At 40.2% G+C, this 16,885-nt stretch overlaps 1 protein-coding gene and 1 long non-coding RNA gene across 4 annotated transcripts in view; one reads left to right on the top strand and one right to left on the bottom strand.

The window, feature by feature from the left end:
* LOC123585606 overlaps nt 1–16,885 on the bottom strand; it is a 191,415-nt gene that overhangs the window by 173,516 nt on the left and 1,014 nt on the right. Inside the window, exons 2-3 of the long non-coding RNA XR_006706311.1 lie at nt 14,428–14,529; nt 1,592–1,687 (exon numbers count right to left, since the gene is read on the bottom strand). This is a non-coding gene — a long non-coding RNA (uncharacterized LOC123585606). The remainder of the gene's footprint in view (nt 1–1,591; nt 1,688–14,427; nt 14,530–16,885) is intronic.
* Nucleotides 5,085–16,885, top strand: part of PDLIM3 (PDZ and LIM domain 3) — a 31,379-nt gene continuing 19,578 nt past the window's right edge. For 2 of the 3 annotated variants that reach the window (XM_045453860.1, XM_045453849.1), the window contains exons 1-3: nt 5,086–5,305; nt 13,889–14,040; nt 15,640–15,724. In XM_045453860.1, coding sequence (XP_045309816.1) covers nt 5,213–5,305; nt 13,889–14,040; nt 15,640–15,724 — 330 coding nt within the window. In that variant the 5' untranslated portion in view covers nt 5,086–5,212. Of the gene's footprint in view, nt 5,306–13,888; nt 14,041–15,639; nt 15,725–16,885 lie in introns of all 3 variants that reach the window. The other variant, XM_045453852.1, reaches the window with a different exon arrangement.

Raw genomic sequence — 16,885 nt, 5'->3', positions numbered from 1 at the left:
AGAAAGAAAGAAAGAAAGAAAGAAAGAAAGAAAGAAAGAAAGAAAGAAAAGAGAGAAAAGACAAGAAAAAAGAAAAGAGAAGAGAAAAGAAAAGAAAAAAGAAAATCCAACTCAATTTGGTGATTGCCAGAGGCAGGGAGTGGGGAGGTAAGGGAGAACAGATGAAATAGCTTTGGGTGTTTTTTTTTAAGTTAAAAAAAAAATTAAATGAAACAAGTGTTAGAGACCCGACATGTGCCTAAACTTCCCAGCAATCAGGACAAAATACAAATTAAAGAGATAAAAGGTTAAATGCATTAATCTCTTCACCCTGGGTTCCAAAGGCTGAAGTTGGGAATTTAGGTGAGCAGGGGATACTGTGGAATGTCCTTAATTATTTATCATCAGAGAAGTGCTTACTGCACATGACTACCTCTGCGACATGATACACACCATATTTCTATATTATATATAGTCAGTTCTCATTATTCCCATTAGTTATGTTCTATAAAGCTGCCACAAACACCAAATACTGACAGCAAATACTGAACCATTGTTCCTAGGGGAAATACAAGGTTAGGTTCCTATGAGCTTCTGGTCACAACATTTTCATCAACCAATCAATACATAACCTTGTAAAAACCTAATAATAGCAAATGATGATATGCATTTAACATGTGACAGGAACACTTGTAAGCATTTTATACTTGTTAACTCATATAATCCTTACAATAACTCTAGGAGGCAAGTACTATGATTGTCATCATTTTAATAAAGATGTTAAATAATCTGCCTAAGATCATGCAGCAAGGATATAATTCAGGCAGTCTGGCTCCAAATTTTAGTTTTATACCCAGTACACTATACAGCAGATATTCTATAGGTATTTCAAATTCAGCATTACCAAAACTGCGCTTTAATCTGCCACAGCCTCATTAAAACAAAAATATCTTACTGTACTTCCTATATATTTCCTCCTTGTTAATAATTTCAACATTCACACAATACCCAAATGAAGAAGTCTTGGAACCATCCAATCTCCTAACCTCACTGATTCCCCATGTGAGATCTGTCCTCAGACTGTGTCAATTATCCTTCTAAATGATTCCTCTAACTTCCCCATTCGTCTCCACCCCCCACTGCCCAAATCAACATCTTCTTCTGTAAGTTTTAAACTGACTCCCTGTTTCCTATCCCTTACAACTGTGACTCATCCTCCCAACGCCCAAAATAATGCTTGTAAAATGCAAATATGATTATTATATATGTTGCTTAAAACTCTTCAAAGGTTGCCGATAAGATAAAATCAAAATGTTCGTGTAACAGACAACATCCCTTGGTACAGTCCCTGACTACTATGTCCCTTGTCTCCTGTTCCTACCCAGTGTGCTAATATCTATCCACACCAAATTACTTGCCCATCTGTTTCTTGCCTCCCTGCCACTGCACATCCTATACACGTTTTTTTTTTTCTACTTTAAATGTCCTCTTTCCTTTTCCCCTTTCAATTCCCAGTCACCTAGAAAATTCTTATTTACCCTTCAAAATCCAGCCCTAATATCCCTTCTTCTGGTAACACTCCTTGACACCTTCCCCAAGAAGACTTGATTACCTCATTTTTCATCAGTGTATAGAATGCTGACTCGGCACTCATCACATAACGCGATCACATTTCACATCCCCAGGCTCTCTTGTTTATTAGTGGCTCCTAGAGGACAGAAAGTGGACCTTGTTTATCATTGTATTCCCAGTGCCTGGCACGTCATAGATGCCCAGTGAATGCTTGTTGAATGAACAAATGAGTGACTGAATAAAACCACAATACACAGTGACATTTGACATATAGGAAATAAAGAAGAGGCAAAATTTACAGCATCTATCCTACAAACCATTTACAATAGTAGACAAATGAACAGAAATGAGGAAATTGGGAGGCATAGGAACCAGGAAACCAGCTTAAGGTGAGTAAAGAAAATGATGGATTTGGGTTTGAACAGGTTGGATTGTATATGTACCATTAAGTGGTTAGAAAAACAAGGTCAGAAAATAGATAAGAGTTCTAGGTTAAAATTATAGGTTTGAGAATTTAAAAAGAAGAGATGATTTTTTTTTACCAACAGAAGAGTTTTCCAGTTATGTAAGAGGAGAACGAACAATTTTACCTACTTTCTCTCTTTTTTTGAGTTTATTTATTTTGAGAGAGAGAGAGCACATGCACAAGTGAGGAAGGGGCAGAGAGAAAGAGGGAGAGAGAGAATCCCAAGAAAGACAATCTGATAGCACAGAGTCTGATGAGGGGCTCGATCTCATGAACTGTGAGATCAGACCTGAGTCGAAATCAAGAGTCGGATGCTTAACCAACTGAACCACTCAGGTGCCCCTTTACTGACCCTTTTCTAAAAAGAAAATGTTAAAGGACTCTCTAAACATGGTTTATAACAATAATCACAAAAGTCATATTTAACAGAACCATAAATAGTTTATCATAATTTTTTTTTCCAATTGGTCCTTCTGTTTTCATCTCTACTATCATAATCCTTTAAGAAGGGAGATACAAAAAGAAAATTATGAAAGGGTCATCCAGAAAGCACTTTTCTTAGAATAGGACCCAACCAAAAGCAGAAACCTCTAGGGGTGATTAGGGTCAGGCCATTGCTTCTTCCTTAGAATTGTCCCTCGCAGCTGTTCTCAGCCCTACCCTGACAGTCACCTCTGAACACTTCCTCACTGACCTCAGTAAACAGTAGGATAGAGAAAAACTGCCCATTTCATGTCCCTGCTTTCCATTTTATTGGCCTTAAGAACTAATGAAGTATTATATTGATGTTGTACAGATGTTGGCTTATATCTAAATGATGTCAAAATGACATGTAAAAAGGCAGAAAGCAAAAAGCGTATAATCAACTGGTTATATAAAGCCAACTCAGCAGGTGAGGTATAAATAATTGGTTATTACAATTACACTATGCCAAATATCTTGTGTGATTTTTTTCTTTCTGAATTCACTGCTGGCTGTGTGGGCGTACCATGCAGACACAATCAGTGACTGACAGAGGAAATGTGATTTGCAACAACATAGCCAGCCCGAACCAGCAAAATCAACAAGAATATATGATGCTTATTTCCCGTCTAACCCAATATAGGTGGGGCCCTGGAAAATGTTTGAGACCAGAAAACACCTATCCCCTGGGACTTTTTTTTTTTTTAATGTTTATTTATTTTTGAGAGAGACAGAGAGAGAGTGAGAGAGAGGAGACATAGAATCCAGAGCAGGCTCCAGGCTCTGAGCTGTCAGCACAGAGCCCAACATGGGACTTGAACTCAAAACCGTGAGATCATGACCAGAGCCGAAGTTGATGCTTAACCGACTGAGCCACCCAGGCGCCCCTCCCCTGGGACTTTTATATAATTCACCACAGTGGGCAGAGTAGTGCCAATGCTGGTTTTGTGGTTTACAGTATCCCCAGGCTGCTATACTTGGCTTATAGCTTCCTGAATCTCTTCGTTATCAGTCAGTCTTAAAATCACTTCCAAAGAAACTACTCTATTAAAGGTAAGGTACTGCTCTGGTCTCCAGGACTGATTATGGCCCTATCATATTGGGCATGAAGTCCCGGATCCTCATTCTCACGTTTTTAAAGCATTTCATACTTGTCTGCCCTCCTCCCCCTCGCCTGCCTTGTGAATGGGAACATCCTGGGTTCTAACGCCAGAAACACTCGATTCCACGCTGAGGAAGGAACCTATGCCTGGACCCTCCCCAGACTCTCCTGGCCTTGACATCTACACCAGGCAGACGACGGTGGCAGGTGGACCTGGGTTTGTGATCTTACACAAGTTACTCAACTTCTAAGAAATTTTCTTACCTAAAAAAAAGAAATTATAAGAACATTCTAATGGATTCGGCCTGAGGACGAAGTAAGGGCACGTCAGTACAGCAATCACTACAGCACCTGAACCCTGGTGATATTCCATGAAGGTTTGTCCCCCCTTTTCCTCCATGCAGTTTCATCTGGCTTGGGGATCCTCTTGATCCACGGCACTCCACTCAGCACCCTCACTCTGGCTGCAAAGCCCACACAGGACACTCTCAATTCCCAGGTTTCTATTATACTCACCTCCTATGTGTGTCAAAAAATAAGTGTAGAGACTTCATTTGAGGGAGTTGACAACTGCTCCAGTCAAAATTAAACTATATTTTCAGTATAGTGACGAATCATCTTCTCATGTATACTCTTAAATGTTTATTTTCGAAAGCGAGTGGGGAAGGGGCAGTCTGCACTGTGAGCGCAGAGCCCTACGGAGGGATCGGTCCCATGAACCATGAAATCATGACTTGAGCCGAGGTAAGGGGCTTAACCGACTGAGCCACCCAGGTGCTCACGTATACTTTTATACCCTCTCACGTGTACTTTTAAATGCTCACTGGACTGAGGATGTTTGCGTGACATTTTCACTTGTATATTTCTTTGTTTTAAAAAATAGGTTTTGAATATATGTGTATATATGTTAATGTATATCATATATACCCATCAATAAACGTGACTATGTGTACTTAATTGCAGAAATGCTTAATAATTATTGATGCTGTGCCAGCCATTAGGCAGAAATAGCTTATTTAATTCTCAAGATAACCTGAGAGAAGTACAATTATGACTCCTATTTTACAGATGAAGAAACTGAGACTTAAGGACGTTAGGTAACTTAACCAAGGTCACACAGCTAATAAGTAAATATTAACGCACTCAAAATTGCTAAACAACTAACTGCATGTATGAAGCTTTTGTTTCATTTTCCCTGGAAGCATAGAAGCTGTGCTTTAAGTGCTTTTAACTCCGAATGAAGCGCACTGCTGAGCTCCGCGTCGAAGATAAACAGGAGGACAGGTGTTACTTTAAGAGACCACTGGAGGTTGTAACCCGAAGCCTCCTCCAGCGCCGGCCAGAGTGGTCTGGGAGGCTGCACCCAGCCGGTGCGCGTCTGTAAACTCCCGCGGGTCTGGCGCGTCTCTTTCTTCCAAAGTTGGAGCTCTCCTTGGTGGGAGGGGGTGGGGACGCGGGTAGGCCAGTGACGTCACTCGGGAGCGGGGATAAAGCTCCCCGGCCGCAATCGGGGCGAGGGCACTTTCTGGGGAGCGGAGTGGCTGTCCAGCTCGGGGACACTTGCCGCGGGCAGGGCCACCCCTCGCTGCGCCCCGGTCCCTGGGAGCCAAGGCCACCACGCCAAGAGCACCATGCCCCAGAACGTGGTTCTTCCGGGCCCCGCGCCCTGGGGCTTCAGACTCTCGGGGGGCATAGACTTCAACCAGCCTTTGGTCATCACCAGGGTAGGTGTTTTCGGTTCTTTCGCTGCGAGTCGGGGGCTGGCGTGCGGCGGGTTGCCCAGGAGCGGAGAGTGGCCAGCAAGCCCCGGGTGCGCTGGGTGTGGGTCCTCCGCTTCGGGCTCACAGTTCGAGGGGCGGCAGCAACTTGGCAAAGCAGCTGGGAGGATGCAGGGCAACTCAGGACAATTTACAAAGTCCGCTCCAATGGTCTCTGCATCCTCTCGGTCCCCAGCAACTTTCCAGGAGAGGTGAACTGACAGCGTGATTCCCCTGGGCTCCGAGAAGGCTAGGCTGCGAGGGGTGGGGGCGTGGGGGCTTCTGCTCTCGAACCCCCGTTTCCTTTCAGTAACAAAAGAAATGAGGTCCCAGGAAGGAGGGAGGGATGACTGACATTGGCGGTGGTTCCTCAGAGCCAAACGCGCACCTGAGCGCTTTTCTCCTACGGATGAAAACTTCGGCACAGCGCTGATCGCAGGGCACAGCCTGGGTCGGCCAAGTTGGAACCGCTCATATCAGCCCAGACGGGGAAAATATTATGAATGTGTTTTCCTAGGTTTCCAGGCATTTTGAATAAATATTTTCCAAAGCTGGGAATTTGGCTTAGGAATCATCACCTTATAACTCAAACTACAAAGAAAACCCGTCAGATAGTTTAGTTTACCTGATGGAAAGTCACATTCAGCCTAGTAACTCTGAAAATAATAGTTTATTATCAGAGTCCAGCTTTCCTTACTTAATATTCCCTGGAGCATTGTCTAATTTGAAAAAAAAAAAAAAAAAAAAAGAAAGAAAGAAAGAGAAAGGAAATTTCGGGATTTCTGCCCTGTCAGTAAATAAGTGATTTGTCTAGTTGATTTTTTTTCTAACACAAGTGTCTGTCTTAATAGAAAATTATTACTTCAATTATCAATATAAGGTATATTAAACATAATCAAAAAGCATAAACTTTCAGAATATTACACTTTTCTCATGTTTTCTTCTTTACTGCTTATAGTGTATTTTATAAACGTATACTTTATAATCTGACTTACGCCTATAGAGTTTTAAACAAGGTAATACCTTTTAAATTCTGCTCTACTTAAATATCTATGAGTTTTGGGAACCAACGTCTTTTTAAAATATCTCACAACATGTACCATACATATATACATACGCATACCATGGAACATTTCAAGCTTTGTTTTACGTTTTTTGAAAACATATAAACACATCTGACATGTGTTTTTGTATGAGACATGAAAACTTAACATACCTCCAAAAAAGTTCCTAAGTAAATTAAGCAGAAAATGGTTCAGTGATCTGGGCCAAGCAATGAATGCCTTTTATGGATTTACCAACCAAAACGGTTTCCATTATCTCTACTAAGAAATATTTTTAAAGTTTCGGAAGCAGTTTTCATTTGTTTAGATGAAAGGAAATAAGCTCTTGAATCTTAACAAAGGATAACTCATAGTAAACACTAAAGAAATAATTTCGTCACCAAAATCTTTTAAGTGATTTATAAAAGAAATATCTTGCTATTACTATGTAACACATCAATATGATCAATCTTATGTTTGAAATTTTGCATTGTTGACATTATAAATAACGTTTATTTTATTTTATTTTTTTTTTAATTTTTTTTCAACGTTTATTTATTTTTTGGGACAGAGAGAGACAGAGCATGAACGGGGGAGGGGCAGAGAGAGAGGGAGACACAGAATCGGAAACAGGCTCCAGGCTCTGAGCCATCAGCCCAGAGCCTGACGCGGGGCTCGAACTCACGGACCGCGAGATCGTGACCTGGCTGAAGTCGGACGCCCAACCGACTGCGCCACCCAGGCGCCCCAATAACGTTTATTTTAAAGCAGTACTTATATTTTGCCACTGGACTACAGGAGCTATAGGCAAATGTAGTTGACATGACAATTATTATTTGGGAAGCCAATTCATACTTGAATTTTTGATTCATTACTAATTTGTATCACTCATTTTCACATGGCTCAATAACAATGCGTGACCATAAATGATTATTTCATTTGACTCTGCCTTTTCTCTTCAATTAATTTAATTCAAGAATAGCAGGTAAAATTCAGCTATTTTGTATTCCAAGTGCTCCCCAAACCATGCACATGACAGATTCATATTGAGTAAATGAAAATATATTCACTTGAACTTTTTTGCCATCGTGAACACCTGAGAATATTTCCCTTAAAATTATAAGAACAGTAAAAATCACTTGTAACAACACTAAAAGGTATTACACAAAACGAATTATCAGTGTTGTAATTAAACAGTAAAATTCGGGGTGCCTGGGTGGCTCAGTCGGTTGAGCATCCGACTTCGGCTCAGGTCATGAACTCACATCCCCTCGTCAGGCTCTGTGCTGACAGCTCAGAGCCTGGAGCCCGGTTTGGATCCTGTGTCTCCTTCTCTCTCTGTTGCTCCCCTCCCCCTCAAAAATAAATAAAGATCTCAAAAAAAAAAAAAACACACACAGTAAAATTCTATTGCTTGTATCATTTTTGTATTATACGGACAGGTATTGGTATGATTGTATGTGTGTTAGTGCACTCCTTTGCTTCCTGGGCATGCTCCTTAGCCCTTTATATGCACTAACTCCCTTAAATCTCATAATAATCCTGTAAGAGAAGTAGTAGTGATACCTTTTTGCACATGAGAGAATGCAGCTTCAAGACTTTCATTAACCTGCTGACGATCACAAGTGGACGGAACTTGACACTAGCCCTGCCTGCCTCCGAAGCCTGCATTCTGAAGTCCACACATTTAAGAAGAATCTTGCTTGTTGTGCAGATCTTTGCCAACAGGTGTTTTGCGCCATCCGCTTCATCGCCTGGTCCTACTGGTTCCCAATCTTTAACATCTACCATGTCCCTTTTTTTCCACCACTGTCCCTCTTCAAGCTTCCATGACCTCACACCGAGCTCTTTGTCTCCCCTCCCAGACTCACTCTGTATCTTCCTACCAGCTGCCTTGGGGAGGGCTTCTCTCTTCCCCCTTCTTAAAAATCCTTCAATGGCGACACCAGTTTAGAGAGAATAAAATGTGTGGTCTTTGCTCACATTCCCGGCCTCCGCCCTCTTCCCAACTCAAGTTTCCAACTTCATTTCCTCCCTCTCTCTTCCTTCTCTCTCCCTTTCCTCCTTGCCCTGCATAGGTTGACCGGCATTTGTGTCACTGCCCTGTACGACTTAGATTTTTCTACCACATCTACACCCATCATTTTTCTCCAGATTTCTCCTCCTCACTCTACCCCACTGTCTTCTGTGCCTATGGAAACCCAATCAAATACCACTCCCATAGTATTCTTGTAATAACAAGCATTTCATCCATTTGATTACCATAGCTTTTGCCCTACAACCTCTCCTTTATATCATGCTTTGTGCCACAGATGTTTCAGTACACCTGTATCCCACAAGTTGCATGCTCCCCGAAGGCAGGAACTTCTAAAATTTAGGGGCCACTCAGTGCTGAGCACGGAATATAGGCATGATATGAATGATTGTTTAAATTGTTCGCTTTTTATGTAACTATTATTATCACAATAGGTGCAGACTGTATGCTCAAAATATTCTACAATAAAGATAAGTGAGAATTGTTTTATTGTTAATTGTTCTGTCTGTGTGAGATAAGTTCTTGAGTATGCAAAGAATTGAGAAACCAATGCCTAAACTTAATACCACCAAAATTCCTATAAATGAGACAAGTGCCTCAAGTCAAATCGGCTTTTGTCTTGCAGCAAGCTATGGCCTTCCCTCCTTGCTCCACACTCTGCAAATGCAAATGCCCCTAGACAGTGGGCCTCTACTCCACTAGAGTTGGGGCAGGGGGTTACCAATGTAACTCTCTCTAGCAATTGATATTACAATTCACAGAATTAGGTAGGGCAAAGGGTCCCCACTCCAGAAATCATTGGCAATCCAATTAATCAGCCGGGTTGATTTGTATCCTAAAAGACATCAGAAGTAAGGTAAACCAAACTTCAGGCATTCTTGACAAAAAATTAGCAGTGGGTTGTGATACGCACAATTTGTAGGAAAATAGTTTGTAGGCAATAGGTGTGCTATACCAGGTGCAATATGAATTTCCGTTGTGTATGTGGAAGGGTTGTTACTGCAAACACCATACATTACTGGCCTCTGCATTTCACAGAATAAATCTGAGGCTCACATCTCTAAGTGAGCAGCTTTTCTTTTTCTGGCAAGAAGATTCTAAGGAGTCTCTTTCTTTTTTTAAATGTTTGGACCACCCAGAAGGTGGATCTGCTATCACAGCCAAGTTACAGATGGTTTGTTTGCACAAATGGTCCAATTTGGAATAAAGTACAAGTTTCTTTTGTGTATGAGATGTAAAATTATTGTATACATCTGATGCTGGTATGTACTTTCCCACTCAATGCCTCTCCCTCCCCCTCCTCCTCCCTCCTTCCTATTCAGAGCACAGTCCACCAAGATCACGGCTAACTGAGAACACTATATGGACTTGGGTCCCAATATAGAAAATGTTACTATATTCTTAAGTTTTGCAGGCTTGAACATAGAAAAGTATGTTACTCCAATATAAACTATATTTGAAATTTGAGTTTTTAGAAAGAAATGTTTACAATTGAATGCAATCCTTTACCAGGATTTCAAGTGCAGTAGGAAGGTCAATGGGAAAACCTGTTGAATTTTATTCTACCAAAGACATGTCTGCATGGAAGTGCTGGTTCATATGTTCATAACATTCCATTATTAATTATCTATTTATTGCAGAAATATCTATTAATTGCACAAATATCCCACAAATATCTATTAATTGCAGAATGTACTGTATGTGGAAGGCACTGTGGGGGATACAGTTATAATGTAATGGGTTTCTACGCCCCTGAGACGCTCGAATAGGAGAAGGGACATATACATACATAGCACAGCCTGTCCAGGATTCTATGACACAGCCCGTCCAGGATTCCATGCGAAAAGTATGGCCAAGGGTAGGAGGAGTCAGGGCAAAGACTGCCTGCAGGAGGGCCCTTGTAGGATGGTGAAAGAACCTGAGCTACAGAGTTAAACCTACAAGGAATTACAAATCTTCACGGGATGTGTGACCCCAAGCAAGCTTCTTCTACTCTGAGAGCATCAGTTTTCTCATCTTAAAAGAGTGGCTTGAGAATTCAGTGAGATAATAGTTCTCAGTAATACGATACCAATAATAGTTCTCAACCCCGGCTGCACAGTAGATTCACCCAGGTAACTTGTGAAAATACTCATGCCCAGGCGCTATGTATAGAGGTTCTGATGTGATTGGTCTGAGGTATGGCCCTAGAAATGTAGATTACAGCCAGGCACCAGAGGGCTTTAGATGCCAGGTAGGGCACTGGAGTTTATTTGTAGGCAACAGAGAACAACTGAACAATGGGCTTTCTCACTATTTTGACTCATACCCCACAGCACAGCCCTTTAGTATATACTTGCCTTGTTCATAACTATTTTAATCATTTTTATTCTTAACATAAACGTGTCACCACGGCCATATCTTGTGCTTCCCTCCTGTCTCCTGCAGTAAGTCGAATATTATAGATGCTTTACCTGTGATTTAAATTAGTTTTTTTCCAAATGAACCCAAACAATACATTGATATTAATAATGGAAATCACCCGACACATTTGTTGAAACACAAATTCCCTCGTTCCTCTCCTAGAGTGTATGATTTGTGATTCCAGGCATTTAGGGTATGATGGGAGTCTTTATGACAAGCAAGAACCCCAGGTTCTAACATGTTTTAACTCAAAGAAAAGACTTCTGGTCTTAGGAGTTTAAAAATAGATAGTACTGATTTTGACAAACTATAGCTAGAGAAAATTAAAAGTTTAATATTATTTTTATCCCTGCAAGTCACACTAGGGATGGAAACTTTTATTCTTCTAACAGTTCTGGGTCTGGGAGAATTTCCAAGTGGAAAACAGCTATGAAATGTCTCCCAAAGGCTGAGATCTAATAATCCCCATTGTCTTCACCAAGCTTCTATTAACTGTTCCTATCAAAAAATGATGACAATCACTATAGTGACGTGATCACAGAATTGAAGTGAGTACAACAAATATTTTAGTGATGAGACTGAAGATCTCAAAGTATGAGAATTTATTACCTCAGCAATTTTATTCATTTACATGAAACTTGGATATCCCTTAGAGCAACAATGTTAAACAGAATTGATAGCTAGATTAAGTAAATAGAGAAAAAAAATGAATGAATGACTATCCTCAAGTAAAATATTAAGAACAACCTAGTTTATTCCTGGAGCAGTTAGAGGTTTAAGTCAAGTCCTATGCATTCTTCTGCTCTAAACAGTGGAAATTTGCAGATGTAACAATGATGGGTTGACATTAATAGCTATAATCTTTGGTTCTGTAGAGAGTAGGTCTTTTTGTTCCATGAGCTTATTTAAATATCCACTTCATTCATTTTTAATTATCCATTAATTCTAAACACTGGAATATACACTGCAATGTATTAGAAATATACATGCTACTATAGATATTCTCAAGAACTTCCAGTCTGGTTGCCAAGACAATACACAAGTAAATAAACAAACATTAAAATACAAATTGTCTTCAGGAAGGAAGTGAATAAAATGTAATGGTGGAGAATGATGGGGGATGGTCTGGAGAAGCTACTTCAGATGTTTGGGGAAGTCTCTTTGAGAATGTGATATTTAAGTCTAGACCTAAAGGATGAGGAGAAGCAACTGGGTGAAGAGTGGGGGAAACACTTTGGGCAAAAAGAACAGTGCATGTGAAGCCCTGAAGAGGGTACACACTTGCCCTATTTGAGGAACTAAAAGGAAACTACAATAGCTACAGCACAGTGGGTGATGGGAGCAGGAATGGTATAAGATGATGTTAGAGAAAGAAGTAGGTAGGATAAGACCAGGTAAGGACTATTAGGTGGTTGTAAATAATTGGGATTTACCCAGAAAGATTAGGAGTAGGTATAGCAATCAAACACCGAATACTCAACATGGTAATAATTTCCAATTTGCTATCTTTTAAACATTTAATAACCATATGTTTCCCATTAAGTATTCCTTTCATTCCCCCCCCCCAGCCCACCCTCCCAAAAAAGAAATCCATGTGGGTTTCTTGTAGACAGCATAAAACTGGATATTTTTTTTTTTTTTACCTAGTTTGACAATCGCTGTTAAAATATCAGAATATGGTTAGACCATTTACATTTAATGTAATTACTGATAAGGTTCAATTAAAATTTAGCATCTTGTTAGTTGTTTTTATTTGTTCAATCTGTTTTTCATTCATAGAGAAGAGATTGTTTATGGATGCAAACTTCCCTGTGTCTGCCATCCCCAAGGGTTCTCGAATCTCAATGCTAACTTTAGTAATTTGTTCATAATTTTGGCTGAATTCTTCTTTATGGCTAAAATGGTGGTCCCATGTTCCTCTATGCTCTGATACAGTGATACGAGTTGCTTACTTTCCATGGAGGCTCCTGTCTTTCCTTGGATCCCAGGCCAGTTGGTTGCCCTGCAGCTTTAGCTCTCTGAATAGTTCATTAAAGGTTATAATTTTGTATATTATATGGCTTCTTCTTATTAATGCAGGAGTCATTCTCTTTCTAGCTTTCTACAGCCTAGATCCCCCTTCATGTGAATTTCAAAGATCATTACTTATAGGGATGCTACAGTAGTTTCAATTCAAATATAAAAGCTCCCTAATTTGGGGGAGTTGTATTCCCAAATAGAGAGTTATGGGTGAAATAATACCTAAAGAATGAACTGTTTAGTTTAAAGCAAAGAAAATATGATTCAAGCAGGGATTTAAGGAAGATGTTTTAAAAGAGAATAAGAGAGGTCATTATAGATGACATGTCATTAGTAAAAAACAAAAATATTTAGCATGGTGGAAAAATAGAGCTAACACAATTGACCAATTAAGAGTTATTTTAAGTTAGATTTAAAATTCCCTGCCCAACTTGTACCCCAATGTTTATAGCAGCACTCTCAACAATAGCCAAATTGTGGAAAGAGCCTAAATGTCCATCAACTGATGAATGGATAAAGAAATTGTGGTTTATATACACAATGGAGTACTACGTGGCAATGAGAAAGAACGAAATATGGCCCTTTGTAGCAACGTGGATGGAACTGGAGAGTGTGATGCTAAGTGAAATAAGTCATACAGAGAAAGACAGATACCATATGTTTTCACTCTTACGCAGATCCTGAGAAACTTAACAGAAACCCATGCAGGAGGGGAAGGAAAAAAAAAAGAGGTTAGAGTGGAAGAGAGCCAAACCATAAGAGACTCTTAAAAACTGAGAACAAACTGAGGGTTGATGGGGGGTGGGAGGGAGGGGAGGGTGGGTGATGGGTATTGAGGAGGGCACCTTTTGGGATGAGCACTGGGTGTTGTATGGAAACCAATTTGACAATAAATTTCATATATTAAAAAATAAAAAAAAATAAAAAAAATAAAATTCCCTGCCCAGTGAAACATTTAAAATGTTACCAAGCTGAAAATATAAATGTCAGTCACAAAACTCAAGATAGTGTGGAATGTTGGTTTTTAAATGATGCCATGATTTCTTCCAGATTACTCCAGGAAGCAAGGCGGCAGCTGCCCACCTGTGTCCGGGAGATGTCATCCTGGCTATTGATGGCTTTGGTACAGAGTCCATGACTCACGCGGATGCACAGGACAGGATTAAAGCAGCAGGCCACCAGCTGTGCCTCAAAATTGACAGGTGCTCTTTAATTAATGGTGTTAAAATGTGATCTGTTTTGCAGGAGAACCTGAACTAGAACTAGAAATGATTTCATCCTCCCAGTGCAAAGGAGTGTCACAGGGCCTAGAATTTTGACTGGCTTTTTTTAAACATATCAGCCACTTTGGTCTGTTCTTCACTGATGTCAGTCAGTCTAGTAGTTGCTAACAAACTATTTCTGAAAAGAATTCTTTGGAATGTCACAATAACGAAAGAGGCTAAAAGAATTCTTTTTCCTGTTAATAGCACCATTAAAGGTACTGGCCACAGAAACAATGTACAGGACAGCTACTTGTACTGTTGTTCTAAATGCGGTAGAGAATGGGATGGAATTTAAAGATTCTCCAGAAGAATCTCTTGACTTACCAAAATGTGATCATGTTGAAAACCAGTTGCTAATACCCTGTATGCCATTGGCTGTTTTGTACAGAATTCAGCCCAGAAGAATCTGACCAGGTATAAGAGTGCCTGTGGAGTGAGAGCATTAGAGAATGAGACATTTCTAACAACAACAAAAAAAAAAAAAAAAAAAAAAATTAGGAAATTGAACCTGATCTCTTGCCACAGCCCATTGTGAAAATAATGTTTTCACATTAAATAGTGGTTGTTAGTGTGTGTTTATCCTGCTGTTACTGTATTCCCAACTTTCCCTGCTGTGGTTCAGAAAGCACAATCAATCAGCCAATTGCCATTTCAGGGGTGAGATTGACTCTTTTCCTATTTACCCACGACCTGGGTTCCTGCCAAGCACACGGTCCCTTAGGAGCACATGGTCCCAAACAGATACATGAGAAGGACATGAGATTGGACAAAGCTCATTTCCTTGATGCCAACAGTAAATCCCCCTGGCAAACCACTCAGTGTCTCCTGCAGTGGCCTGGGTAGGAAGGAGGGAAGGAGGGAAACCTAGAGCATTTGCCCTGTGGTCATCTGCCTCCAGGATCTTCCTCTCCTGTACTGTTGCCTGCAGGTACTGGCAACCTACTTTCTCCAGAAACTGTACAATGTCTCTTCCTTCGTTCAGGCTCTTATAACAAAAATACCATAGACTGGTTGGCTTAAACAACAAAAATTTATTTCTCACAGTTCTAGAGGCTAGAAGTCTGAGACCAGGGTGCCAGCATGGTCAGGTTCCTGATTATATCCTCACATGGCCTTTCTTGGTGCACGCACACAGAGACAAGAGATCTCAGATCTCTTCCTCTTTATGTAAGGACATTGATCCTATCATGACAGCTCTACCCTCATGACCTACTCTAATCCTAATTACCTCCCAGAGACCTCACCTACAAATACCATCACACTGGGGCCTGGGGCTTCAACACGAGGACTTGTGGGGGGGACCCAAACTTCAGTCTATAGTAGTCCTCCATGCAATTTTTATCCACTCAAGTTTCCCCAAAAGTATGCAAAAAACTAATTAGATGAGAGAATACAGAATAATGACCAGGGAACATTGCTTTTGCTTAAACTATCAAGGTTTGATAGTATCTCGATAAATATTATGGGAGATTAAAGTATACTATAACTGAAAGTACCATTAGAATTTGGAGCTTACAAAATTTCTTTTATTTACAGGGCAGAAACTCGCTTATGGTCTCCACAGGTATCTGAAGATGGGAAGGCTCATCCTTTCAAAATCAACTTGGAATCAGAACCACAGGTATGAATTTTAGAGTAAATGATATTCACATTCTATTTCCTTTTAAATGATGTGGACACCTTCCAAGAGGAAGAAGTGGCAAATACAAAAAAACTTAGAATGAGCCACCTGATGGAGCCATGGTCTGTCTTTACTCTGTGAGATTAATTTATATTAATCATGTGCTTTTTCCATCAGGAAAAAAAAGAAGTATGCCCAGACAAGCACCTTGTTAAAAGATAGATATGTTCTCTGGAAAAATGTGGCTGTATCTATGTACAGTCCACTTATTTTTTCATTCTTTTTGATGGACTTCTGCCATATGACCATGACATAATCCAAGAAGTTTAAAATGTTAAAACAAAGCTAAACAAAATTAGGGTCTAGCATTTGAAACAGGTGCCTCTAATTTAATAATTATTGTGAACTTCAATTCTTCCAGGTCTTCACCCAGATTTTCTTTTACATTCTTCTTTAATTCTCAGTTCTGGAGTTCTATAATTAAGTTTACTCGACAAAAAAGGGTTTGCATTATGTAATCATGGTGATATTCTGCCCGTGCAGGAGAATTACAAAAGACAGAGGATTTTCCCTTGAGGCAATTCTAATGAGCTAAATTAATCTAATAATCTGATGCCTATCTGACCATGTCTATTTTCAAAAGCTCCAAAAACACTGAAATTAAACTAACCCTCAATCGTGCTGTATGCAAAATGTAATTAAGGAAAGGATTTTAGAACCTCTCCTTAGCCAGAGGTTTCCCAAGTTTAGAGAGACAGCTACATAAACTGGGTATCTCTTTTTAAAAAAATTTTTTTAATGTTTATTCATTTTTGAGAGACAGAGAGAGACAGAGCGTGAGCAGGGGAGGGGCAGAGAGAGAGGGAGACAGACACAGAATCCGAAGCAGGCTCCAGGATCCGAGCTATCAGCACAGAGCCCGACGCTGGGCTCGAACCCACGGATCGTGAGATCATGACCTGAGCGAAGTCGGACGCCCAACCGACTAGGCCATCCGGGCACCCCTGGGTATCCCTTTTTAAACAAGTATTCCTACTAAACTGATTAAATATTCCCAAACTGTAGTTTTCCTATATAACTGCTGCAAATGCATTGAAAACATATTTGTAATTTATGCTTTAGCAACATCTGCCTTTTCAGGATCAACTCCTGCATTTGTCC

The sequence above is a fragment of the Leopardus geoffroyi genome, chromosome B1 (assembly GCF_018350155.1).
Source record: "Leopardus geoffroyi isolate Oge1 chromosome B1, O.geoffroyi_Oge1_pat1.0, whole genome shotgun sequence".
Taxonomy (NCBI): domain Eukaryota; kingdom Metazoa; phylum Chordata; class Mammalia; order Carnivora; family Felidae; genus Leopardus; species Leopardus geoffroyi.
Note: the sequence above shows the minus strand (reverse complement) of the source record. Positions and strands in the feature narration are given on the sequence as shown.